The sequence below is a fragment of the Trichechus manatus genome, unplaced genomic scaffold, assembly GCF_000243295.1.
Source record: "Trichechus manatus latirostris isolate Lorelei unplaced genomic scaffold, TriManLat1.0 scaffold00122, whole genome shotgun sequence".
NCBI classification, from domain to species: domain Eukaryota; kingdom Metazoa; phylum Chordata; class Mammalia; order Sirenia; family Trichechidae; genus Trichechus; species Trichechus manatus.
This window is the reverse complement of record NW_004444058.1, coordinates 8,289,037-8,315,630: the sequence shown is the minus strand read 5'-3', so window position 1 is coordinate 8,315,630 and position 26,594 is coordinate 8,289,037. Positions and strand designations below refer to the sequence as shown.

The 26,594-nt window shown below is 40.4% G+C and overlaps 1 protein-coding gene across 1 annotated transcript in view; it reads right to left on the bottom strand.

Moving 5' to 3' along the window:
- Positions 1 to 25,926, bottom strand: part of LOC111822045 (zinc finger protein 420-like) — a 35,227-nt gene extending 9,301 nt beyond the window's left edge. The window contains exons 1-2 of the mRNA XM_023738779.1: positions 25,884 to 25,926; positions 9,131 to 9,367 (exon numbers count right to left, since the gene is read on the bottom strand). Coding sequence (XP_023594547.1) covers positions 9,131 to 9,133 — 3 coding nt within the window. The 5' untranslated portion in view covers positions 9,134 to 9,367; positions 25,884 to 25,926. The remainder of the gene's footprint in view (positions 1 to 9,130; positions 9,368 to 25,883) is intronic.
- Positions 25,927 to 26,594: the final 668 nt, after the last annotated feature.

Below are 26,594 nucleotides of genomic sequence, written 5' to 3'. Positions count from 1 at the left end.
GGACAAATATTGTATAAGACCACTATTATAAGAACTCAAGAAAAGGTTTAAACACAGAAGAAAACATTCTTTGATGGTTACAAGGGTGGGAAGGGAGGGAGAGGGTTATTCACTAACTAGATAGTAGACAAGAATTATCTTAGATGAAGAAAAGGACAGCACACACTACAAGGGAAGTCAGCACAACTGGACTAAACCAAAGCTAAGAAGTTTCCTGAATACAATCAAACATTTCCAGAGACAGAGTAGTATGGGCAGAGGTCTGGGGACCACACTTGCAGGGGACATCTAGGTCAACTGGCATAACAAAGCTTATTAAGAAAATGTTCTGCATCCTACTTTGGTGAATGGCAGCTGGGGTCTTAAAAGCTAGCAAGCGGGCATCTAAGATGCATCAATTGGTCCCAACCACCTAGAGTAAAGAATAAAGAACACCGAAGACACAAGGAAAGTATTTGCCGAAGAGACAGAAAGGGCCACATAAACCAGAGACTGCATAATCTTGGAGACCAGAAGAACTACATGGTGCCCAGCTACCACTAATGACCTCCCTGACTGGGAACACAACAGAGTCCCTGACGGAGCAGGAGAAAGGTGTGGTGCAGAACTCAAATTCTAGTAAAAAGACCAGACTTAATGGTTTGAGACTGGACGAACCCCGGAAAGCATGGCCTCCGGAATCTCTGTCAATCCAGAACTAAATTCCCGAGGCCAGCTCTTCAGATCAGAGTGGACTGTGGGACATAAAATGATACTCGTAAAGAGTGTGCTTCTTAGCTCAAGTTGATACATGAGACTAAATGGGCAGCTTCTGTCAGTAGGCAAGATGAGAAGTCAGAGAGGGTTAGGAGCTGGTTGAATGGACATCGGAAATCGGGTGGAAAGGAGGAGTGTGCTGTCACAGTATAGGGACAGCAGTTAGGGTCACATAATGTATGTATATATTTTTGTATGAGAAACTAACTTGAAATATAAACTTGCACTTAAACTACAACAATAAACACACAAAAAAGTGGTTCCAGCAGTACATGGGCAGGGAACTGCCAAAAATTCAAACTGGATTCAGAAGAGGATGTGGAAAAAGGGATATCACTGCTCACGTGAGATAGATCATGGCTGAAAGTAGAGAATACCAGAAAGATGTTCATCTGTGTTTTATCGACTATGCAAATGCATTCAACTGATGTGGATCAACACAAATTATGGATAATACTAACAAAAATGGGAATTCCAGAACACTGAATTGTGCTCATGAGGAACCTGTATATAGACCAAGAGGCAGTCATTCAAACACAACAAGGGGATACTCTGTGGTTTAAAGTCAAGAAAGGTGTGCATCAGGGTTGTATTTTTTCAGCATACCTACTCAATCTGTGTGCTCAGCAAATAATCCGAGAAGCTGGACTACATGAAGTAGAATGTAGCATCAGGACTGGAGAAAGACTCATTAACAACTTGTGATATGCAGATGATACAACCTTGCTTGCTGGAAGTGAAGAGGATTTGAGGCACTTACTCATAAAGCTCACAGACCACAGCCTTCAGTATGGATTGATTACACCTCAACATAAAGAAAACAAAAATCTTCGCAACTGGACCAATAAGCAACATCATGATAAATGGAGAAAAAAATGAAGTTGTCAAGGATTTCATTTACTTGGATCCACAATCAATGCCCATGGAAGCAGCAGTGAAGAAATCAAACGACACATTACACTGGGCAAATCTGCTGCGAAAGAACTCTTTAACGAGTTCAAAAGCAAAGATGCCTCTGTAAGGACTAAGGTGCGCCTGACCCAGGCCATGGTGTTTTCAATTGGCTCGTATGTATGTGAAAGCTGGGCAATAAATAAGAAAGACCGAAAAATTGATGCCTTTGAATCATGATGCTGGCAAAGAATACTGAACTTACCATAGACTGCCAGAAGAACAAGGAAATCTGTCTTGGAAGAAGTACAGCTAGATTGGTCCTTAGAAGGATGGCAAGAGTTCGTCTCACATACCTTGGACATTTTATCAGGAGGGACCAGTCCCTGGAGAGGGATATCATGCTTGGAAAATTAGAAGGTCATCAAAAAAGAGAAAGACCCTCAAGGACATGGACTGACACAGTGGCTGCAACAATGGACTCAAGCATAGCAATGATGGTGAGGATGGCACAGGACTGGGCAGTGTTTTGTTCTGTTTTACACAAGGTCACTATGAGTCAACAACAACAAAGCTCCCTGTTTCTGTACAGTTCTTTTTGTATTCAGACTTACAGTTTCCAGAAAAAAACACGGTTTCCAAAGTTCTTTAGGTCAGTCCCTTTCTCCCTAACCAGTGTCAGTGAGATAATGTCAGAGATCTTCAATACAGTTAGTTTCAACTGTCACAGTCTGCTTTCTATCCTGAGATTCACAAATATTTTGGATGATTTTTTAAATCTGCTTATAGTATAGTTTACTCTTTGTGATGTATAATACTATAGTTTTGACAAATGGTTAGTCATGTAAATATCAAGATAGCACCATACACCTTAAAATGCCGTTGTGTAGCAGCACTGTAATCAACCCCTCCTGCCAGGAAAAAACAGATCAGGGAACTGTTTTCTCTCCCTATTTTAAATTTTCCAGAATGTTGTAAAAATGGAACAAAAAATACGTATGATCTTGGTCTGGCTTCCTTACTTAGAAAAATATATCAAAGATTCATGTCAGTGCTTATGTGAACAAGTGTGTTCTCTTTATTGCTGGGTAGTATTTCATTGTACTGATGTACCGTTTGTTAATCCACTCACCTCTTGAAGAATAAGTTGGTTACTTCAGTTTTGATGATTATGGATAAAGTTGCTATAAACATTTGCATACAGAATTTTGTGTGAACATAAATTTTCTGTTCACTTGAGTAAATCTCTTGGAGTGGAATGGCTGAGTTGTGTAGTAAGCATATGTTTAACTTTATATAAAAAATGGCCGGTTTCCAAAGTGGCCGTACTATTTTGCATTCCAACTATTGTATAAACTTCCTGATGCTACTCAGCATCACCACTTGGAGACTTCGGTACTTTTTTGTTTAGTAATTATGAATAGGTGTATAATGATATAGGGTTACTATAAGTTCAAATTGACTTGACGGTAACAGGTTTGTACTGGGTGTTAGTGATATTTCATTGTGATTTGTATTTCCATTTCTCTAAAGACTAAAAATGTTGACAATCTTTCTATATACTCATTTGTTATTTATATATATGCTTTGATGGGCATCTATTAAGATCTTTTATGCAATTTTTCAACTGAGTTGCTTGTTTATTTTCGTTTTAAGAGTTTTGTATATATTCTGGAAACAAATTCTTTATCAGATGGGTGATTTACAGATCTTTTCTCCCCATCTCTGGGTTTTCCATTTCCTGTCCATTCTCATAGCTCTGGGAGGCTATATGACTTTGTCCTGGCTAATGAGGAAAAGGATATAGTCTCTAAGTATAACAGGGAACTTGGGGTGGAGAAGAGGAGAGTGTTGACACATCGCAGGGTTGGCAATCAATGTTACAAAACAATTTGCGTATTAACTGCTTAATGAGAAACTAATTTGCTATGTAAACTTGCACATAAAAATTTAAAAAATGTAAAAAATTATATATGTAACAACATTTGCAAATTCAACATTTTCCTGGTGCACTATTGTGTGATATCAATTACATAGATCATGTTGTGCAATCACCACCCATAATCATTGCCAAATTTCCTATCATCATAAACAATCACTCACTGCTTCCTATACAATGACTCTCACTTTCTCCATCTCCTAGTAACCACTAATAATCTTTGGTCTCTATACATTTACCTTTTTTTGTTATTTTACATAAATGAGATAATACAATATTTGTCCTTTTGTGATTGACTTGTTTCACTCAGCATAATGTTTTAAAGGTTTATCCATATTGTAGCATGTGTTGGGGGAACGATCTGCCTCTATGCCTCCCATCCAGGCTACCTAAGTAAAGGCCTTGGGCCCAGAGCATTCTCTGAGGAGGCTGGGAATTGGGCTATCTTCTCACCCCAGTTCCTTCTCTTTATCAGAGAAGCCTTCCCCTTGTTTTGGGCACATAGTAACCTTCTCTGTCTCTTGCACGTGCATGGGTATCACATGGCATCTGGCCAATCCCACTTCTGTATCTTTCCCTGGCAGAAAGGAACTGGGTCTCTCATGCTATGGCACAAGATGCAGAGCATGCCGGTTTGTAAGAGCCAGACTCCAGGGGTGGATTGAAGGGGAAACAGGCTTTGCAAGACCAAGCATGAGCTCCCTCATGTGGTCCACTAGTTCACTACCACTTCCTGAGTCTTCCTTATGTAAATCCCTGGCATGTAGCCAGTACTGTCCACTGCCACTATAAAACCTCTGCTCTCCCAGTGCGGGGTGCAGAGATCTGCTTTGGTCCTGAGGCTGCCAAGGACCTCCCTGTATATTAACTCTACCTAATAAAATTCCTTTGCCACCACAATGGAGTTACCCACCTCCTTCTTCAGTCTCTCAGCATCCTCCAATTTTGGGGGGCAAATTGCAAGTTACTAGTCCATGCCTGGAGAGCATATTTCAAGACTACTTCTTTTTACGGCTGAGTAATAATTCCATTCTATGTACGTACCACATTTTGTTTCTCCATTCATCTGTCGATGCACATTTAGATTGTTTTCAACTTTTAACTTTTGTGAATAGTGCTACAATGAACGTTGGTGTACATATGTCTGTTTCCTTCACTACTCTGATGTCTCTTGGTTATATACCTATGAGAGGAATTGCTGGCTCATATGATAGTATGGTTTAACTTTTTGAGAAACTGCCAAACTGTTTTCCATACTGGCTGTACCAGTTTGCATTCCCAGTATCAAATGGATAAGGGTTCCAATTTTTCCATATCGCTGCCAGTATTTATTTATTTTAAATTGGGTTGTTCATCTTTCTGTTATAGACATTTTTTATATCTTTTGGATATTAGACCCTTATCAGATATATGGGTCCTGGAAAATGTTTCCCAATCTATAGGTTGTCTTTTCACATTTTTGATAAAGTCTTTTGATGAACCAAAGTACTTAACTTTTATGAGGTCCTATTTATCTACTCTGACTTTTGCTACTTGTTCTTTTGCTGTCTTTTCTGGTAATCCACTGTGAAAAACTAGGCTTCACAGTTCCACCCCTATATTTTTTCCTAAGAATTTTATGGATTTAGTTTTCATATTTAGGCCCTTGATCCATTTTGAAATGTTTTTCGTGTAAGGCATGAATCCTGATTCATTCCTTTGCATATTGAAAGTAGAGCTTTCCTTTGTGATAAATTTGTATTTATATTCATTCATTCACAGATTTATTTACATTAGATGCATGGGGTCTCTAATAACCTGAAAAAGATTCTCTTTCTACCTGAATATAATTTATCAAATTTCAATAACCAACATCCAAAGACAGAGAAATGACACACAGTGTTCACTAGAACACACAAGAATGGCCAAGTCGAGGACAGGACATGGTGGGGACAGAGTCTCCCCGACACAAAAGGTAGAAATGATTTTTGCTTCTGGAGACAGGACATAAATGTTGCTTTGAAGACACTGGGAAGGTAGAGTACAGCTGATGAAAAAACCCCACCATCATTAGCCGACCTCTTCCTCCTCTTAGGGACTCAAGCCACACACAGCCTGCGGATTCCAGCAGTTTGGGATAAGCAGTGGGCTGGCATGGGTGAAAAGAGCTGGACTCTTGGAAGAGTGGCCACGGATCCTGAGCTCTCACTGAGGATGGATCCACCAGGAATGAGCTTAAGACCTGGGACCTTTGACCCCTGATCACCACCTTTGGATCATCACCCTCCAACATACCAACATCTAGACATCATATGAACAATCTCCAGGCAGGAAGGAGATGAGATCAGGGAGGGACACAATGGGAGGCCATAAAAACTGACCAAGGTCTATTATCACGCTGTGAGTAGGAATCGATTTAACGGCAATGGGTTATATAGGAAAACTTTCTGCACTCTTTATCATATAATTGACAACAGAAAATTTAAAACATTATTTAAAACTTGAAAGAAATGTAATTTTCACTTACTAATTTTACAAAGTCCTGTGAAAACCCTTTCATTTTACTTCTCTCAGGTTCAGAAAGGCTTCGATAGCTAACCTTTTGATACCTGGATCTTAGAAATTTATGTTTATATTCACAGATAAAACCTTGTAAAAGCAAAATATTGGAAACAATCCAAGTGTCCCTTCATGGCAATATGACTAAAAAACAACAACAAAACTAAGATCAACTACATCCAGCATTATGGAGTTTTGTAAGAATTTAGATTTAAGCACTCTATGTAATTTTAGAAGGTCTCTGGGTGGCGCAAATGGTTTGCTTTGGACTACTAACTAAAAGGATGGCTATGTGAACTCACCCAGTTGTCCTGTGGAAGAAAGCGCTGGCATTCTGCTCCCCTAAAGATTAAGGCTAAGAAAACCCTATGGAACTCGTTCTTCTCTGTAACACATAAGGTCGCCATGATTTGGAATTGTCTCAACTGCCCCGGGTTTGGAGGTTTTGTTTGTTATGTATTGTTAGTGTTATCAAAGGAGTCCGTGCATGGCCCAAATGGTTAAGGGCTGGACTATTAACCAACGGCTGGGAGTATAAACCCACCAAGAGGTACCGTGAAAGTAAGGCTTGGCTATCTCCTTCCCAAAAGTCACAGCCTTGAAAACTATGGGGTGCAGTTCTACTCTGAGCACTTGGGGTCGCCATGAGTAGGAATTGACTTGACAGCAACTAACAGCAAAAAACATTATTATGAGAAGATCTCCGGGATAATGTTAATTGAAGAGCAAGTGTAAATTCCATGCTACTTTGTGAAGAATAAAGGGAAATAACAATGTCTAAACCCTGGTGGCGTAGTGGTTAAGCACAATCGCTGCTAACTAAACGGTTGGCAATTCGAATCCACCAGGTGCTCCTTGGAAACTGTATGGGGCAATTCTACTCTGTCCTATACGGTAGCTATGAGTTGGAATTGACTCGACAGCAACAGATTTTTTTGGTATTTATATATCCTTGCTTTTACATAAGCACTGGCAAGACGTTTCAGAAAGCAATAAAGCTGGCCATCTAAAGGTAGCTGGTGGAAGAGGAATGGGCTGGATGAGAACAAGAGCAGAAAAAGGTATTCATAAAGTATATCTTGTAAGTTCACATTGAATTTTGAACTTTGAAGGTATTATCTACTGCAAAAACACGGTTTAAGTAAACTATATTATTCTTATACAAATAAAAAACTTAATGTTTTCACTAGGAATTCTCATTTGTAATTACAAAACCATTTAAAATTTAGTCATTTGTACCTATTATTAAATCGTCTAACATATTTGTGTAAATCATAAAAATGTAAATTAGAGCTATTTTTCTAGTGACCAGAGATATGAAAGTCTATACACCCAGTTTATCTCAGCTAGGAGAAAGTTCCTAAAATAGCTAAACTACCTAACACATCAGAAATTCTGGCATGATTTCTTAGGTATCAGTCTTTAAGACTCTTCTCAAGATTTAAGTAAGCTTTAGAGTAACTTTTACATCAGTTAAAACAGGCATTGTCTGAGAAGTCTTATATCCACTCAATCGAACAATTCTCAGTAGAAATACACAAACTAATCTAGAAATTTTATGCCGATGGAAAATGTAAATCCAAGAACTTAAATATACCCATCCCATACGTCATGGATTGAATTGTGTCCCCCAAAAATATGTGTCAACTTGGTTTGGCCATGATTCCCAGTATTGTGTAGTTGTGTCTTCCATTTTGTGACTGATGTAATTTTTCTATGTGTTATAAATCCTAATTTCTGCCGGTGGTTAATGAGGCGAGATTACATTATGTTAAAGATGATTAAGGTGGGATGTAACACCCTTACCCAGGTCACATCCCTGATCCAATATAAAGGGAGATTCCCTGGGGTGTGGCCTGCACCACCTTTTATCTCTCAAGAGATAAAAGGAAAAAGGAAGCAAGCAGAGAATAGGGGACCTCATACCACCAAGAAAGCAGCACTAGAAGCAAAGCACATACTTTGGACCTGGCGTCGCTGAGCCTGAGAAGCTCCTCGACCAGGGGAAGATTGACGACAAGGACGTTCCCCCATAGAGAGAACGCCTTCCCCTGGAGCTGATGCCCTGAACTTGGACTTGTAGCCTACTAGACTGTGAGAATAAATTTCTCTTTGTAAAGACATCCACTTGTGGTATTTCTGTTACAGTAGACTAGATGATTAAGACACCATATGTTGAGATTCTCAAGCAAAAAAAAAAAACCTTCATTTTAGATTCTAATTCAAGACTGTGGAGAGCAGTTGAAAATTACAGGGACTTAATATCAACTCTAAGCACAGACAAGTGGGAGGACAAGGACGTAGAGAATCATGCTTCTCAAACACCTGGGATCCTTAAGGCAAAAGCATTCCCTGCTGGAAAAATGATGGGTCTGGAGAACCCACACATGACGAAGCTAGACTCACTGTCTCCAGTGTCATTCTTTTCGTGACATCATGGGAACACCAAGCCCCACGCAGGACCTCATAAACAGAGTCAGGGCCTTCCCATATCATTCTCCATCCTTTTTTTACCCCTTCACACAGTGTGAGAGGTGGAGCTATAGTTTTAGAACTGCACAGAAAAGGCTGCAGTTCCTGCGGAAGCCTTGAAAACAGTTTGCAGTGATGGGACAAGGATGGCTCTGGAAGGCCTCGGGCTCAGCCTCCTCAGTCAGAGCTGCTCTGTCTTCAGGCTCTGGTCAGGAGATTCTGTCACTAACACAGCGCACCAAGGCCCAGGGTGGGGATGGTAATGCCATATGGTGCCAGCTCTGCGAGTCACATTAAAGGTGACCCCAGGCATCCAGGACTTCAAAAACCACGTATGTGTAGAGGAAGGGCCCAGTGACAGTGAAGCAGGGTCTTAGGATGCCTCTTAGGGCTCAGACACTTGGCCTCCTCTGCCACCTTTTTACCTCACTGAGGAACCACAGGGCCCAGAGCACACAGCTACTCCCCCAACAATTCATATCGAGCCTCACCCCCTTTATGATAAGAATACCCCCAGTTCTCTGTGGTACTCACCATTTCCTTGCTCCAGCTTCTGGAAATCTAATTGAATGTCCTCTCTAAACCCAAGAAGCCACTTCAGTAAGAGGGACAAGAACAGAAACAGAGCCACCAGTCATCAGTTTGGATGTAGATGAATGTTTGGTCCACACAGCCTGTCAGAGCAGTTGAAATCCTTGTGCTTGCAAGAATGTGTAAGATGATCCACAGATGCCTGGACTGGACTACTTCTCCCTGTACCACACCAGGAATCTGAAATGGAAGAAGGATGGGGAGATAGAGTTCAGTAAGGAGGGAGTGACAGGTTTTTAGCCTTCAGCTCTTTCCCTGGGCAGGGCTTCCTCCCAGATTCAACGCAATGCTCCACCTTGAGGGTATCTGCATATGAAGCAGAACAAGCTACAACCTTCCAAAACTGACAATTGCATTCTTCATGCAGCTCCACAGGCCTCTTTCTTGGGCAATAAGATCACAGATGGAGAAATTTTCTCCGAAAGAGCAGAAGCTTCGAGGCCTGGCCAGGTTGCAAAACTTGAACATGATTTCCTCCAGAGAGTCAGGAGTCTAAGGCTTAGGTGTGGGTTCAGCTATGTAACTTGGTCCCTTGTAGATTAACACACACAGTGTTATTTGATATAAACACAGACAAATTTTTAGGGACAACACATTTTTCAAGTTTGGTCAATGAACTCATCATGCTTCACTGACTTTTAATTATATGCACAAAAAACCCTTCTATTGTGCTTTATTTTTTAAATTTTCAACTCATTTATGTTGTTGTGTTGTTAGATGCTGTCAGTCAATTCCGACTCATAGCAACCTTATGTACAACAGAACGAAACTCTGCCTGGTCCTGCGCCATCCTCACAATCATTGTTATGCTTGAGCCCATTGTTGCAGTCACTGTGTCAGTCCATCTCATTGAGGGTCTTCCTCTTTTTCACTGACCCTCTCTTTTACCAAGCATGACGTCCTTCTCATTTATGGCATTATAATATGTTGCAGTGCCGTGAGCTGCTTTTATCTTACTAGCCACAGTCTTCTAACTCCCACAAAATGACTGACTGGGATTACGCATATAAGGTGTGTAAAACTCTTGCAAAGACTGGACAGCAACTATGTAAATAAGATGCCGGTAGCCTGTCAAGGTAATTGGTCAGTCTTGACATACAGCTAGGTTTAAAAGAGTCAATCCCACAGAAGTTGAGAGGGACTTCACTACCACAAAGAAGAGCCAGGAACGGAGCACGCCCTTTGGACCTGGAGTCCCTGCACTGAGAATGTCCTAGACCCAGGAGAAAGAGAGCTGTAAAACTGAAGACCGCAAGACCCCACTAGAGACAGAACAGCAGGAGCAGCAGAGGCGCAAGATGGGGAACCAGGAGAACGGTGTGCAAGCTGTCCTGACTAACTATATTCTGAGTTGTATCTGGTTAACTCCAAGTTAATCCTCATCCTGAATTGTAACTTGTTACTTCCCAAATAACCCCATAATTGTAATCATGGTCTGTGAGTTCTGTGTGGCCACTCCAACGTATTATTGAACCCAGCAGAGAAATACAGAATTCTGTGGGAGAAATAGCTGATGTCAGAACTGGTAAAAAGTTTGGAGAGCTGAGGTATGTCTGACCTCCACTTAGGAATCAGTTTGGGCTGATGCTGATTGTTTTCATTCGCTTTCCGGAACTAAGACAAGGTCTGACACTATCAGATTACATGTGTAATCAAACAGTATTTTTCTTATAGATTTTGCAGTTAATATTTGTTTCTGCTCCTCAAGTTTTGTTTTTTCTTTGCTCTCAGATCATAACACCAGCAGTCACCAAGCTTTTCAGAAATCTGGAAGGACTCCCTGAACATCTTTGCTTTCAACTGTATTTATTGGTCAACTAATAAATCAGAAAATCATTAAGTTTTCTCTAAGGAGCAGTCTCTCGTCTCAGTTCCATTTCTTTCCACCTCCATACCCAGTTAACTCCTACTCTTAATTCTTGGTCTCATTGTAAGTGTTCTCTCTAGTGCATGCATGATCTTTATACCAGTGTCTCCCTTTTAAGCACTATATTTCCTTTTATTAATTTTTCTAATAGGGCAACCAGATGGAAGGAAAACACAGTCACTGTACCAAAAAGAACTGGTCAACGTTCAACCATCTCAAGAGGCAGCATATAATCAAGAACTGGTGCTACTGAAAGAAGGGGTCCAAGCTACACTGAAGGCCCTGGCAAAAAACAAAGCTTCAGGAATTGACGGAATACCAATTAATATGTTTCAACAAACAGACACAGCACTGGAGGTGCACACTTGTCTATGCCAAGAAATTTGGAAGACAGCTACCTGTCCAACCGACTGGAATACATCCATATTTGTTTCTATTCCAAAGAAAAGTAATCCAACAGAACACATAAATTATCAAACAATATCATTAAAACCACATGTAAGTAAAATTTTGCTGAAGATCATTCAAAAGCGGTTGCAGCAGTACATCGACAGGGAACTGCCAGAAATTCAAGCCAGACTCAGAAGAGACGTGGAACAAGCAATACCCTTGCTGATGTCAGATGGATCATGGCTGAGAGCAAACAATACCAGAAAGATGTTTACATGTGTTTTATTGACTATGCAAAGGCATTCCACTGGGTGGATCATAACAAATTATGGATAACACTGCGAACAACGGGAATCCCAGAACATTTAATTGTGCTCATGAGGAGCCTGTACGTAGACAAAGAGGCAGTCGTTCAAACACAACTAGGGAATACTGCGTGGTTTAAAGTCAGGAAAGGAGTGTCTTATGGTTGTATCCTTTTACCATACTCATTCAATCTGTATGCCAGCAAATAATCTGTGAAACTGCACTATATTAAAAAGAAAGGGGCATCAGGATTGGAAGAAGACTCACTAACAACCTGCGATATGCAGATCACACAACCTTGCTTGCTGAAAGTGAAGAAGACTTGAAGCGCTTACTGATGAAGATCAAAGACCACAGTCTGCAGCACGGGTTATACCTCAACATAAAGAAAACAAAAATTCTCACAATTGGACCAATAAACAACACCATGATAAATGGAGAAAAGACTGAAGTTGTTAAGGATTTCATTTTACTTGGATTCACAATCAACACCCACAGAAGCGGTAGTCAAGAAATCAAATGATGCACTGCATTGGGCAAATCTGCTGCAGTGTTAAAAAGCAAAGATGTCATTTTAAAAACTAAGGTGAACCTGACCCAAGCCATGGTGTTTTCATTCGCCTGATATGCATGTGAAAGCTGGACAATGAGTAAGATCGAAGAAGAATTGACACTTTTGAATTATGATGCTCCTGAAGAATATTGACTCTACCATGGACTACCAGAAGAATGAACAAATCTGTCTAGGAAGAAGTACAGCCAAAATGCTCATTTGAAGCAAGGAAGGTGAGACTTCATCTCACATAATTTTGACATGTTATCAGGAGGGAACCATTCCCTGGAGAAGGACATCATGCTTGGTAAACTAAACGTCAGTGAAAAGGAGGAAAACCCTCAAGAAGATGGATTGACACAGTGGCTGAAACAATGGGCTCAAGCATAACAATGATTGTGAGGATGGCGCAGGACTAGACAGTGTTTCGTTTTGTTGTCAGAAACGACCTGATGGCACCTAACAACAACGGGGAAGGGAAGGGAAAAATAAAGGGCACCACATTTCTCTATAGATGGTGATATTACAAGCGGTGTTTAATGATCATTTTCCCCTATGCATTTTTGAAATTTTTTTAAACATGCAATATTTTAACAATTTTAAAAAACGAGAACATTTATTTTCTCCTTATACAAGTTTCTGACAATGAATTTTTAGACATGATACTAAACACACGAGAAACAAAACACATCATAGACAAATTGGACATCATCAAAGAAAAATTTTGTGCACTAAAAGACTTTATTAAAAAGTGAAGAGACAGAAGGCGGTGCCAAGATGGCAGAATAATCAGACGCTTCCTGTGGTCCTTCTTACAATAAAGATGTGAAAAAACAAGTGGATCGATTATATATGACAATCTAGGAGCCCTGACCATCAAAGACAAAGTTGAGCAGTTGAACCGAGCAGGAGCGGGAGGGACAGTTCAGAAGCAGAGAAGAAGTGCCAGTCTTGAGGTAGCCAGCACCCTGCAAGCTGGGTCGGCTGGCGCATGGGGGTTGAGGCAAGCAGTAACACTCAGGATGCCTTTCACCCAGTTGGGAGAGACTGGCTGGCAGACACTGCACAGGCCTCCACAGTCAGGGGAAAGCAGCGCTGGATCTACGAAAGTTAAGTGCAAGCATCTAACCTACCGTGCAGGATCAAAATAACCCCTCTCTCCGAAACAGAGAAGTGCTGCTTTCCCCTCACCCACCACCATCCTTGCTCCGCTCCAACACCAGTCCGGCAGTATTCAACAATTGCCATAACCCCTAAGACAGAAATAAGGGCTATCCTGCCCAAACCAGGCTCGCAGCTTTAGGGGGAAAAAAAAATACCCGCCAAGTCCCCTAAGCCAGGAACGTAGGAACTCAGTCCCGCAGCTTCAAAAAGTCACCACACCCCCTAAGCCAGAAACTCAGGGCAGGCACTGGCCCTGTGCCTAGGCACTGACATAAGGGGTCCACAGACGTGTAATGCCCATCACCCCTGCCTAGACCCGTGTGGATGGATTCTACATCGCAGGCCCTCATTAATCTCAAGCCTCCTAAGCCGAAGACCAAGGATTTTCTACACCCAAACCAGTTCTGCAGCTTTAAAAAATCACCATACTCCCTAAGCCAGAAACACAGGAGAAACACTGTCCCTTTGCCTAAGAACTGGAATAAGGGGCCCACGGACTTCAAACGCGCTTCATCCCTGCCTAGACCTTTGTGGGCCGATTCAAAAGAGTTGCCCTCACTAGCATAAAACAACAGGGTATATACCTGAAGCCTATTTTCAACTGCAGCAACCAAGGGGGAGTTGCAGATTCATGAAACTTGATGCTGCCATCTCCATTAAATAGGGTCCTTACCCACTCACATCAGGGGCCTGAGGACTGACAGTTTCAAACAGTCCACCTAGCCACTCACAATAGGCGTCTGAGAGTAAGTGGTGCCTCCCAGTCCTTAGAGCCAACAGCATTGGGTGCCCAAAGTCCGGCTGCAAAACCCACCCACCTACGCACACTAGGGAACAGGGACATGCCTTCCACTCAGGCACTCAGGCATAGCCATCAGCCCTTGCTCAGGACACAAAACTCTACTGCAGCCAGATACCCATGTGTCATGGACTGAATTGTGTCCCCCAAAAATATCTGTCAACTTGGCTAGGTCATGATTCCCAGTATTGTTATGATTGTCTACCATTTTATCACCTGATGTGATTTCCCTATGTGCTGTAAATGCTATCACTATGATGTAATAAGATGGATTAGTGGCAGTTATATTAATGAGGTCTACAATATTAGATAGTGTCTTAAGTCAATTTCTTTTGAGATATAAAAGAGAGAAGTTAGCAGAGAGACATGGAGACCTTATACCATCAAGAAAGCAGCACCGGGAGCAGGGCATGTCCTTTGGACCTGAGGTTCCTGTGCTGAGATGCTCCCAGATCAAGGGAAGAGTGATGACAAGGACCTTCCTCCAGAGTTGACAGAGTAAGAAATGCTTCCCCTGGAGCCAGTGCCCTGAATTTGGACTTCTAGCCTACTGGACCGTGAGAGAATAAACTTCTCTTTGTTAAAGCCATCCACTTGTGGTATTTCTGTTATAGCAGCACTAAATGAATAAGACAGCATGCCTACTCAAATCACCCCTATGTAGCTCTGCCCATCTAGGACTATAGGTGAGTGTGCACCACACACTCAGTAACCAATGACCCGGATACCTGAGCTGAATCTGCACAAGAAAAGTAAACAGACTCCTGAGCTCACACTCATAGTAGCAGCTCTAAGCACCTGGTGACAGGATGCGAGAGCTTCAAAGACCCCAATAACCAAAGTAGCTCACACACCCAGCCTACTTGAGCATATCAAAACAAAACAAAACAAAAATCTAGGACACAGTAAGTAAACATAAAATAAATATAATAATTTATTGATGGCTCGGAGACAACAGTGAATATCAAATCACATAAAGAAGCAGATCAAGATGGCTCCAGCAAGCGACCAAAACAAAGAACCAGGAAACCTTCTGGAGGAAGAGAAGGTCTTGGAATTACTGGAGTTAGAATACAAAAGATTAAAATACGGACCTCTTCAAGACATCAGGAAGGAGATCATGGAAAACTCAGACCATGTTAAGGAACATATAGACAAAGCAAGAGGAATTCAGGAAAGCAATACAAAAACAGAAGGACAAATTTAACTGGCTGCTAGAAACCATAGGGAGATAGTAAACAGAAATCCAAAAGATTAACAATAAAATTTCGGAATTAGACAATGCAATAGGTCACAGGAGCAGAATTGAGGCAATGGAAGTTAGAATTAGTGAGATTGGAGATAACGTCCTGGACACCAATTTATCTGAGGAAAAATCAGATAAAAAAATTTAAAAAAATAAAGAAACTCTAAAAATTATGTGGGACGTTATCAAGAGTGAAAACCTACGAGTGACTGGAGTACCAGAACGGGGGAGGAGGAGGGTATAACAGAAAATACAGAGAGAATTTTTGAAGATTTGTTGGCAGAAAACTTCCCTGATATCATGAAAGATGAGAAGATATCTACCCAAGACGCTCATAGAACCCCACACAAGATAGATCCCAAAAGAAAGTCACCAAGATATATTATCATCAAACTTGCCAAAACTAAAGATAAAGAGAGAACTTTAAGAGCGGCTAGGAATAAAAGAAAAGTTGCCTATGAAGAAGTCAATAAGACTAAGCTCTGATTATTCTGCAGAAACCATGCAGGGAAGAAGGCAATGGGATGACATATATAAAGCCTTGAAGGAAAAAAACTGCCAGCCAAGAATTATATATCTAGCAAAACTGTCTCTCAAATACGACAGCTCAATTAGGGCATTTCCAGATAAACAGAAGTTAAGGAATTTGGAAAAACCAAATCAAAATTACAAGAAATATCAAAGGGGGTCCTTCTGCTAGAGAAATAATATCAAACAACAATCCAAGGCTAGAACACAGGACAGAACAACTAGATATGAACCCAGATACAGAAGTACAAAAATAAGTGAAAGCTAAAGGACTGAAACTGGGGAAACAAATGTCATTATGTAAACAATAATAACATTAGAACAAAAAAGAGACTAAATAGTGTAGTCATAGAACTTTCACATGGAAAGGAACTTAAGGCAATATCAAGCAATAAAGATGTTTAAACTTAGAAAAATAGAGGTAAATTTTAAGGTAACCACAAAGGAAACTAACAAATTTATGCATCAAAATAAAAAGAAAAACATAAAGACTCAGCAAACACAAAATCAACACTAATGAAAAAGATGAAACATAAATACATAAAAGAAAAACGACTCAGCACAGAAAATTAAGTGGAACAAAGAAACTATTAACACCACACGCACACACAAAAATACATAAAAATGATACCAGTAAACTCATAACTATCAATAATTACATTGAATGTAAATAGACTAAATGCACCAAAAAGAGACAGAGTCACAGAATGGATAAAAAACACGATCCGTCTATATGCTGTCTACAAGAGACACACTTTAGACTCAAAGACACAAACTAAAACTCAAAGGATGGAAAAAATATATTAAGCAAACAACCACCAAAAAAGAGCAGGAACAGCAATTTTTTTTTAATCGTACTTTGGATGAAGGTTTACAGAACAAATAGTTTCTCATTAAACAGTACACATTTTATGACAATGGTTAACAACCCCAGAACACGTCAACACTGTCCCTTCTCAACCTTGGGTTCCCTATTATCAGCTTTCCTGTCCCCTCCTGCCTTCTAGTCCTTGTCCCTGGACTGTCGTGCCCCATTAGTCTCGTTTTATTTTATGGGGCTGTCTAATCTTTGGCTGAAGGGTGAACCACAAGCGTGATTCATTACTAAACTAAAAGGGTGTCTGGGGGCCATACTCTCAGGGTTTCTCCAGTTTCTGTCACGCCAGTAAGTCTGGTCTTTTTTTGTGAGTTAGAATTTTGTTCTACAATTTTCTCCAGCTCTGTCTGGGACCCTCTGTTGAGATCCCTGTCAGAGCAGTCAGTGGTGGTAGCCAGGCACCATCTAGTTGTACTAGACTCAGTCTGCTGGAGACCGTGGTAGTTGTGGTCCATTAGTCCTTTGGACTAATTTTTCCCTCGTATCTTGTTTTCTTCATTCTCCCTTGCTCCGAAAGGGGTGAGACCAGTGGAGAATCTTAGATGGCTGCTCACAGGTTTTTCAGACCCCAGACATACCAAGGTAGAATGTAGACATTTTCTTTATAAACTGTGTTATGCCAATTGAGCTAGATGTAGGAGTGGCAATACCAATCTCTGACAGAATAGACTTTAAAGCAAAATCCATAACAAACGATAAAGAAGGACACTATATAATGATTAAAAGGTCAATACACCAGAAGTACATAACCATAATATATACGTAATCAATGACAGGGTTCCAAAATACATAAAACAAACTCTAACAGCATTGAAAAGAGAAATAGACAGCTCCGCAATAATAGTAGATGTCAACACACCACTTTCGGTGAAGGACAGAACATCTAGAAAGAAACTCAATAAAGACACAGAAGATCTAAATGCCACAATCAACCAACTTGACCTCATAGACACATACAGAACACTCCATCCAACAGCAGCCAAGTATACATTCTTTTCCAATGCACATGGAACACTCTGCAGAATAGACCACGTAATAGGCCAAAAGCAAGCCTTAACAGAACCCAAACATAAAAATACTACAAAGTATCTTTTCTGAACATAAAGTCATAAAATTAGAAATTAATAACAGAAAAAGCAAGGAAAAAAAAATCAAATACATGGAAACTGAAAAACACCTTCCTAAAAAAACTACTAGGCTATAGAAGAAATCAAGAACAGAATAAAGAAATTCACAGAATCAAATGAGAATGAAAACACGCTGTACCAGGACCTTTGGCAAACACCAAAAGCAGGGCTCAGAGGTCAGTGTATAGCAATAAATACACACATCTAAAAAGAAGGGCCAAAATCAAAACACTAACCCTAAAACTCAAATAGAAAGTAAGCAGCAAAAGAAGCCCTTGGGCACCAGAAGAAAGAACATAATAAAGATTGAAGCAGAAAAGAATGAAATAGACAATAGAAAAACAATTGAAAGGTTCAAGAAGACTAAAAGCTGGTTCTTTGAAAAGATCTACAAAATCGCTAAACCACTGGCCAAACTGACAAAAGAAAAACAGGAGAGAAAGTAAATAACCCGAATAAGAAATGAGATGGGCGACATCACAACAGACCCAACTGAAATAAAAAGGATAACAGAATACTATGAAAAATTGTACTCCAACAAATCTGAAAACCTAGAGGAGATGAATAGATTTCTAGAAACACACTACCTACCTAAACTAACAAAAACTGAGATAGAAAATAAATCTATAATAAAAGAAGAGATTGAAGAGGTAATAAACTCCCAACAACAACAACAACAAAAAACCCTAGCCCTGACTGCTTCACCGGAGAAGTCTACTAAACTTTCCGAGAAGAGTTAACACCAGTACTACCAAAGTTATTTCAGAGCATAGAAAAGGACAGAATACTCCTGAACTCATTCTATGAAGCCACTATAACCCTGATACCAAAGCCAGATAAAGACACCACAAAAAAAGAAAAAATTACAGACCAATATCCCTCAGAACGTAGACGCAAAAATCCTCAACAAAATTCTAGCCAAGAGAATTCAACAACATACCAGAAAAATAATTCATCATAACCAACTGGGATTCATATCAGCTATGGAAGGATGGTTCAACATTAGAAAAACAATTAATATAATCTATCACATAAAACAAAAGACAAGAATCACATGATCTTATCAATTGATGTAGAAAAGGTATTTGACAAAGTTCAACACCAATTCCTGATAAAAACTCTCAACAAAAGAGGAATACAAAGGAAATTTCTTAACAATAAAGACCAGTTATACAAAGCCAATAGCAAAAATCATCCTAAACAGAGTCTGAAAGCATTCCCCTTGAGAAGGGGAACCAGACAAGGATTCCCTGTATCACCACTCTTATTCAACATTGTGCTGGAGATCCTAGCCAGAGCAATAAAGCAAGAAAAAGAAATAAAGAGCATCCAAATTGGTAAGGAAAAAGTAAAATATCCCTATTCGACTAAGAAGTCCTAAATAAAACTAAAAACACTTTGAGGGACAGAGTAGCAGGGGCGGAGGTCTGGGGACCATGCCTTCAGGGGACATCTAGGTCAACTGGCATAACAAAGTTTATTAAGAAAATGTTCTGCATCCCACTTTGGTGAGTGGTGTCGGGCCTTAAAAGCTAGCGAGCAGCCACCCAACATGCATCAATTGGTCCCAACCCACCTGGAGTAAAGAAGAATGAAGAACACCAAAGTCACAAGGAAGGGCCACATAAACTGGAGACTTCATAAAGCCTGAGACCAGAAGAACTAGATGGTGCCCGGCTACCACCACTGACGTCCCTGACAGGGAACACAACAGAGTCCCTGATGGAGCAGGAGAAAAGTGGGATGCAGAACTCAAATTCTAGTAAAAAGACCAGACTTAATGGTCTGACTGAGACTGGAGGAACTCCAGAAAGCATGGCCCCCAGGCTCTCTGTCAACCCAGCACTAAAACCATTCCCGAGGCCAACTCTTCAGTCAAAGATTAGACTGGACTATGGGACAAAAAACAACACCCGCAAAGACTGTGCTTCTTAGCTCAAGTAGATACATGTGACTAAATGGGCAGCTCCTGTCAGGAGGTGAGATGAGAAGGCAGAGGGTCAGGAGTTGGTTGAATGGACACGGGAAATCGGGGTGGAAAGGAGGAATGTGCTCTTACAGTATACAGAGAGCAATTAGGGTCACATAACAACGTATGTACAAATTTTTATATGAGAGACTAACTTGAATTGTAAACTTTCACTTAAAGTATAATAAAATAAAATAAATCCCTATTGGAAGATAATATAATCTTACACACAGAAAACACCAAAGAATCCACAAGAAAACTACTGGAACTAATGGAAGATTTCAGAAAAGTATTAGCATACAAGATAAACATACAAAAATCAGTTGGATTCCTCTACACCAACAAAGAGAACTTTAAAAAGGAAATCACCAAATCAATACCATTTATAATAGCCCCTAAGAAGATAAAATACTTAGGAATAAACCTAATCAGAGACATAAAAGACCTATACAAAGAAAACTACAGGACACTACTGCAAGAAACCAAGAGATTGACAGCACTGGAAAAACATATCATGCTCATGGATAGAAAGACTCAACATTGTGAAAATGTCCATTCTAACCAAAGTGATCTACAGATACAATGCAATCTCAACCCAAATTCCAATGGCATTTTTTCACAAGACAGAGAAAAAAATCACCAACTTCATTTGGAAAGGGAAGAGGCCCCGGATAAGTAAAGCATTATTGAAGAACAAGAACAAAGTGGGAGGCCTCACACTAACTGATTTTAGAACCTATTATACTGCTGCAGTAGTCACAACAGGTACTGGTACGACAACAGATACACAGACCAATGGAATAGAATTGAGAATCCAGATGTAAATTCATCCACCTATGAGCAGTTAATAATTGACAAAGGCACAAAGTCCATTAAAGGGGGAAAAGACAGTTTCTTTAAAAAATGGTGCTGCATAACTGGATATCCATCTGTAAAAGAATGAAACAAGACTCATACCTCACACCTTGTACAAAAACTAACTCAAAATGGATCAAAGACCTAATTATAAAATCAAATACGATAAAGATTATGGAAGAAAAAATAGAGACAATGCTAGGAGCCCTAACACATGGCATAAAGAGTATACAAACCATAACTAACAATGCATAAACACCAGAAGAGAAACTAGATAATTGGGAGCTCCTAAAAATCAAGCACTTAAGCTCATCAAAACACTTCCCCAAAAGAGTAAAAAGAGAACCTACAGACTGGGAAAAATTTTTTGGCTACGACATATCCGATAATGGTCTAATCTCTAAAATCTAAAAGATACTGCAGCACCTCCACAACAAAAAGACAAATAAACCAATTAAAAAATGGGCAAAGGATATGAACAGCCACTTCACCAAAGAAGACATTCAGGCGGCTAACAGATACATGAGGAAATGCCCACGATCATTAGCCGTTAGAGAAATGCAAATCAAAACTACAATGAGATACCATTTCACCCGAACAACACTGGCACTAATCTAAAAAACACAAAATAATAAATGTTGGAGAGGTTGTGGAGAGACTGGAACACTTATACACTGCTGATGGGAGTGTAAAATGGTACAAACACTTTGGAAAATGATTTGGCGCTTACTTTAAATGTTAGAAATAGAAGTATCATATGATCCAGCAATCCCATTCCTAGAAATATACCCTAGAGAAATAAGAGCTGTCACACGAATAGATATATACACACTCATGTTCATTGCAGCACTGTTCACAATAGGAAAAAGATGGAAATAACCTAGATGCCCATCAACAGACGAATGGATAAACAAATTATGGTACATACACACAATGGAATACTATGTAATAATAAAGAACAATGATGAATCTGTGAAACATCTCACAATATGGATGAATCCGGAGGGCATTATGCTGAGTGAAAGTAGCCAGTCGCAAAAGGACAAATATTGTATGAGACCACTATTATAAAAACTCAAGACAAGGTTTAAACACAGAAGAAAGTATTCTTTGATGGTTACAAGGGTGAGGAGGGGAATTCACTAACTAGATAGTAGATAAGAATCATCTTTGGTGAAGGGAAGGACAACACACAATACAGGGGAAGTCAGCACAACTGGACCAAAGCAAAAGCTAGGAAGTTTCCTGAACACAACCAAACACTTTGAGGAACAGAGTAGCTGGGGCTGGGGCCTGGGGACTATAGTTTCAGGGAGACTTCTCGGTCAACTGGTATAACAAAGTTTATTAAGAAAATGTTCCGCATCCCACTTTGGTGAGTGGCATCTGGGGCCTTAAAAGCTTGTGAGCAGCCATCTAAGATTCATCAATTGGTCCCAACCTACTTGGAGCAAAGGAGAATGAAGAACACCAAAGACACAAGGAAAACATTAGCCCAAGAGACAAAAGGGCCACATAACCCAGAGACTCCACCAGCCTGAGACCAGAAGAACTAGATAGTGACTGCCCTGACAGGGTACACAACAGAGACTCCCAGATGGAGCAGGAGAAAAATGCCGAGAACTCAAATTCACGTAAAAACAACAAACTTAATGGTCTGACAGAGACTGGAGAAACCCCAGAAACTATGGCCCACAGAGGCTCTGTTAACCCAAAACTAAAACCATTCCCAAAGCTCACTCTTCAGACAAAGATTGGACTGCACTGTAAAACATAAAATAATACTCATCAAGAGGGTCCTTCTTAGTCCAACAAGACATACAAGACTAAATGAGCAGCTCCTGTCCAGAGGCAGTACGAGAAGGAAGGAAGGGACAGGAACTGGTTGAATGGACACAAGAAACTCGGGGTGGAAAGGTGGAGTGCGCTGTCACATTGGAGGGATTGCAACTAATGTCACAGAACAATATGTGTATAAATTTTTGTATGAGAAATTAACTTGAGCTGTAAACTTGCACCTAAAGTACAATTAAAAAAAAGTGAAGAGACAATCTATAGAACAGGAGAAAATATTTGGGAATCATATACGATACGGGTTTAATATCCAGGATATATAAAGAACTCCTACCACTCAACAGCATAAAGACAAATCATTTTAGAAATGGACGCAAACCTTAAATATACATTTCACCAAAGATACACAAATAGCCAATAAGCACATGAAAAGATGCTCAATGTCATTAGTCATTAGGGAAATGCAAATCAAAACCACAATGAAATACCACTTCACCCCTACCAGGATGGCTATTATCAAAAAGACAGAAACCAAGAGTTAGGGAGAATGTGGAGAAATTGTTGGTGGGATTGTAAAATGGTACAGCTTCCATGGAAAACAGTTTGGTGGTTCTTCAAAAAGTTAAACATACAATTACCATATGACTCAAACTTCTATTCCAAGGTATATACCCAAAAGGCTTGAAAGCAGAGATGCAAACAGGTACTTTTACACCAATGTTCACTGCAACACTATTGATAAATAGCCCAAAAGTGGAAAGAATGTAAATGTCTATCAACAGATGCACAGATAAAACGTAGGACATCTATATCAGACCCATCGCCATTCAGTCTATTCTGAGTCATAGGGACCCTACAGGACACAGTAGGTAGAAATGCCCCATTGTGTTTCCAAGGCTGTAATCTTTATGGAAGCTGACTGCCACATCTTTCTCCTGCAGAGTGGCCAGTGGGTTACAACTACCAACATTTTGGTTAGCAGTCGAGCACTCAACCACTGTGCCACTAGGGCTCTTATTATTTAGTCATAAAAAGAAATAAAGTACTCATAAATGCTGCTACATAGATGAACATTGAAAATACTATGTTAACCAGAATGGAGACACGAGAAGAGTATATCCAGTGTCACTGAACATTTACGTAGAAATTGTAAAATGGGGACCTATTTTGTCCTGTAAACTTTCACTGAAAATAAGTTATTATTAAAAAAAAAAAAAATCGCACGAATAAGTTAGACACAAAAGGACAAATATTGTACGATTCCACTTAGATGAAATATCTAAAATAGACAAATGTATAGCAACCAAAGTTTATTACTGATTACAGGAGCGGATGAGAGGAGAAAGGTGAAATTCATGCTTAAGAGGTGCTGAGTCTCTGCTAAGGGTGATAGAAAAACTTGGAAGCTGGTAGTGATGATGACTGCACAACCTCCTGAAAGTAATTAATGATATTGAACTGTGTATGTAAAAATGGTTGAAACAGTAAAAGATTGTGTTATATAACAGATAGATAAAATCACACTTGTGGAACTACAATGTGTAAAGAATGGACCTTTTGAGATAAATGGCTCTGGATCACCTGGTTATTAATATGGAAAAATAATAATAACAGGACTACTTCCGTTAAAAAAATCTGGTGAATTATAACTCTAAGTAGTAAATAATAATAATAATAATGCTAGTGACACTGGCATTAGCAATGATTTCACAAACAGAACACAAATTTAGAGACTTTAAATTTTTGAAATGATATATATGCAGCTGCTGCTAAACTCTTCAGTATTTTTTTTTCTATCTTTTGTTCTATGTAAAATATCCTTTTGTTGCTCTTAGAGTCGATACGTTTGATACACGCATATCACCTTCATTCTACATTACTTCATTTGGTTGAAAAAAAATTCTCTAGTCATATTAAAAATGCTGCACACATTATTTACTCATCAACGTCTGCTTCTTCATGTTCCAAATTATTTATTATAAATCTTGACTTCTAACAGTTGCAGATTTCACATTTATTTAAGCAAGACTACTTTGTAAAATAATTACTAGAAAAGATGAGGTACTTTGTGCAATATTGTAGAAATGTCATCAATTCTTCCTCGGCTGACCTTCTAGAGTTTGCTCAAGTATTTTTGATTAGTTTCATTACACATGCCCTCATTCTCAATATTTGCTGCTGACATTGGGAATATGCACAGCTCTTGCTGTAAGAAGCCGTTAACCTATTAAAAAGTGTGTAGCGGAAATTGTGGTTGAATCACCAGCGTCCAACAAAGATTCTGCCTCGGCCAAACCTTAAGATTGTGGAGACACACTGGGTGTGTGATCTCTACAAACTGCTCACTGCTATATTGTTTGTTCAGCTACATCACATCTTACTTTTGATGAACTAGCATTGGCCATACTCTCATGCAATCATGACGAAAATGTCTGCTTTACAGCCAAAGAAATGTGCTTCTTACTAAATATTTTCCTCCTAAAATTGGGATAAATGTGGTCCTAAATCGGCTGCAAAGACCTCTCTAAAGTGTTAAAAGCAAAGATGTCACCTTGAGGACTAACGTGCGCCTGACCCAAGCCATGGTGTTTTCAATCGCCTCATATGCATGCGAAAGCTGGACAACGAATAAGGAAGGACGAAGAAGATTGATGCCTTTGAATTACGGGGGCCGATTGGAGGAGGTAGGAGCAGGGCGTTTAGATTCAGGCTAATTACCCTGAGTTCCCATGAGGCCCGAGAATCTGCAGTTCTCACAAACTCCCAGGTGTAGGGGACGCTGCTAGTCTGGGAACCACACTGTTAGTTAACGAGGATATACACGGTATTACCTGTCAATGCACCGAGAGCCCCATGTCTAGCCCACCAACTCGGTCTTCCAGAGCACGGCACGCAGAAAGCAGCTGCGCACCAGGCGGACAGGTGCCGGGTGGGCCGGACTCTCGGAGAAGGCGGCAGCAGGAATGCGGAGGCGGCAGCGACAGGGAAGCGGCGGCAGCGGCAGCGGCAACGACAAGAAAGCGGCAGCAGTGGCGGCGGCGGCAGCAGCACCCCAGGAAAGCGGCCAGGTGGCAGGACAGCGGCGGCGGTGACGGTAGGCTCCGGGCATAGCCCGGCTAGAGGAAGTCAGGACTGCGCAGAAGAGCAAGAGCAGCGCCCTTAGCCCCGCGGGCTGCACCTAATACCTGACTAGGCCAGATTGCGACAGACGCAAAACCTACCTCACACAGGAGCAGAAGCGGGAGCAAACAAGTCTGCTGGGGTGGACATGCACTTCCGCTTCCAGTTTCTGGCACTCTGTGTGAACGAGAGGGGTTCCCTGTGTGGACCAAGAGGCGCCACCCGGTGACCACGGAGGTTCAGTGACTTTCTCTGGAATTTGAGATCTGTCCAGGTTGTGTTTATTTCCTTTGTGTTATCCCTTTTGTTAGTATTGGCATAAATGTTTTGCCAGCCACTTTTTACGCCTCTGTACGTTATTCCAGTACTAACACATTTAGCGTCAAGATGGGTCCCTTTTGAAATGGGTGAAGCTCTGCAGACATGAGTTGGAGCCTCACTGTTGTGTAGGCTGAGCATTCTATTAGATGATACTTCCTGGATGTGTTAGTTTTGTAAACGTTTGCCCTTTTTTAAAATCTTTTATTTGTGTGAGATAAGGCTTGCAAGCACAGTCATGGCTTCCTGTGTGGTAGGAGGCCCTGGTGGGTTTGTTTTCGTTTTCCTGTGTCATATTCGGAAAACCAGAGGTTCACCATGTAACCTAATGGAAAGGCACCTGCAATAAATTATCTATGTAGTTCTTATTGGTATATTGTCACACCACAGATCGGTGGCACCACAGTGCCACTAGTCTCAGAGGTAGTGTATTGCCAGATCGTATTTCTCAAATCCATACTCCCAACGAAAAATTTAAAGATACTCAACTAGTA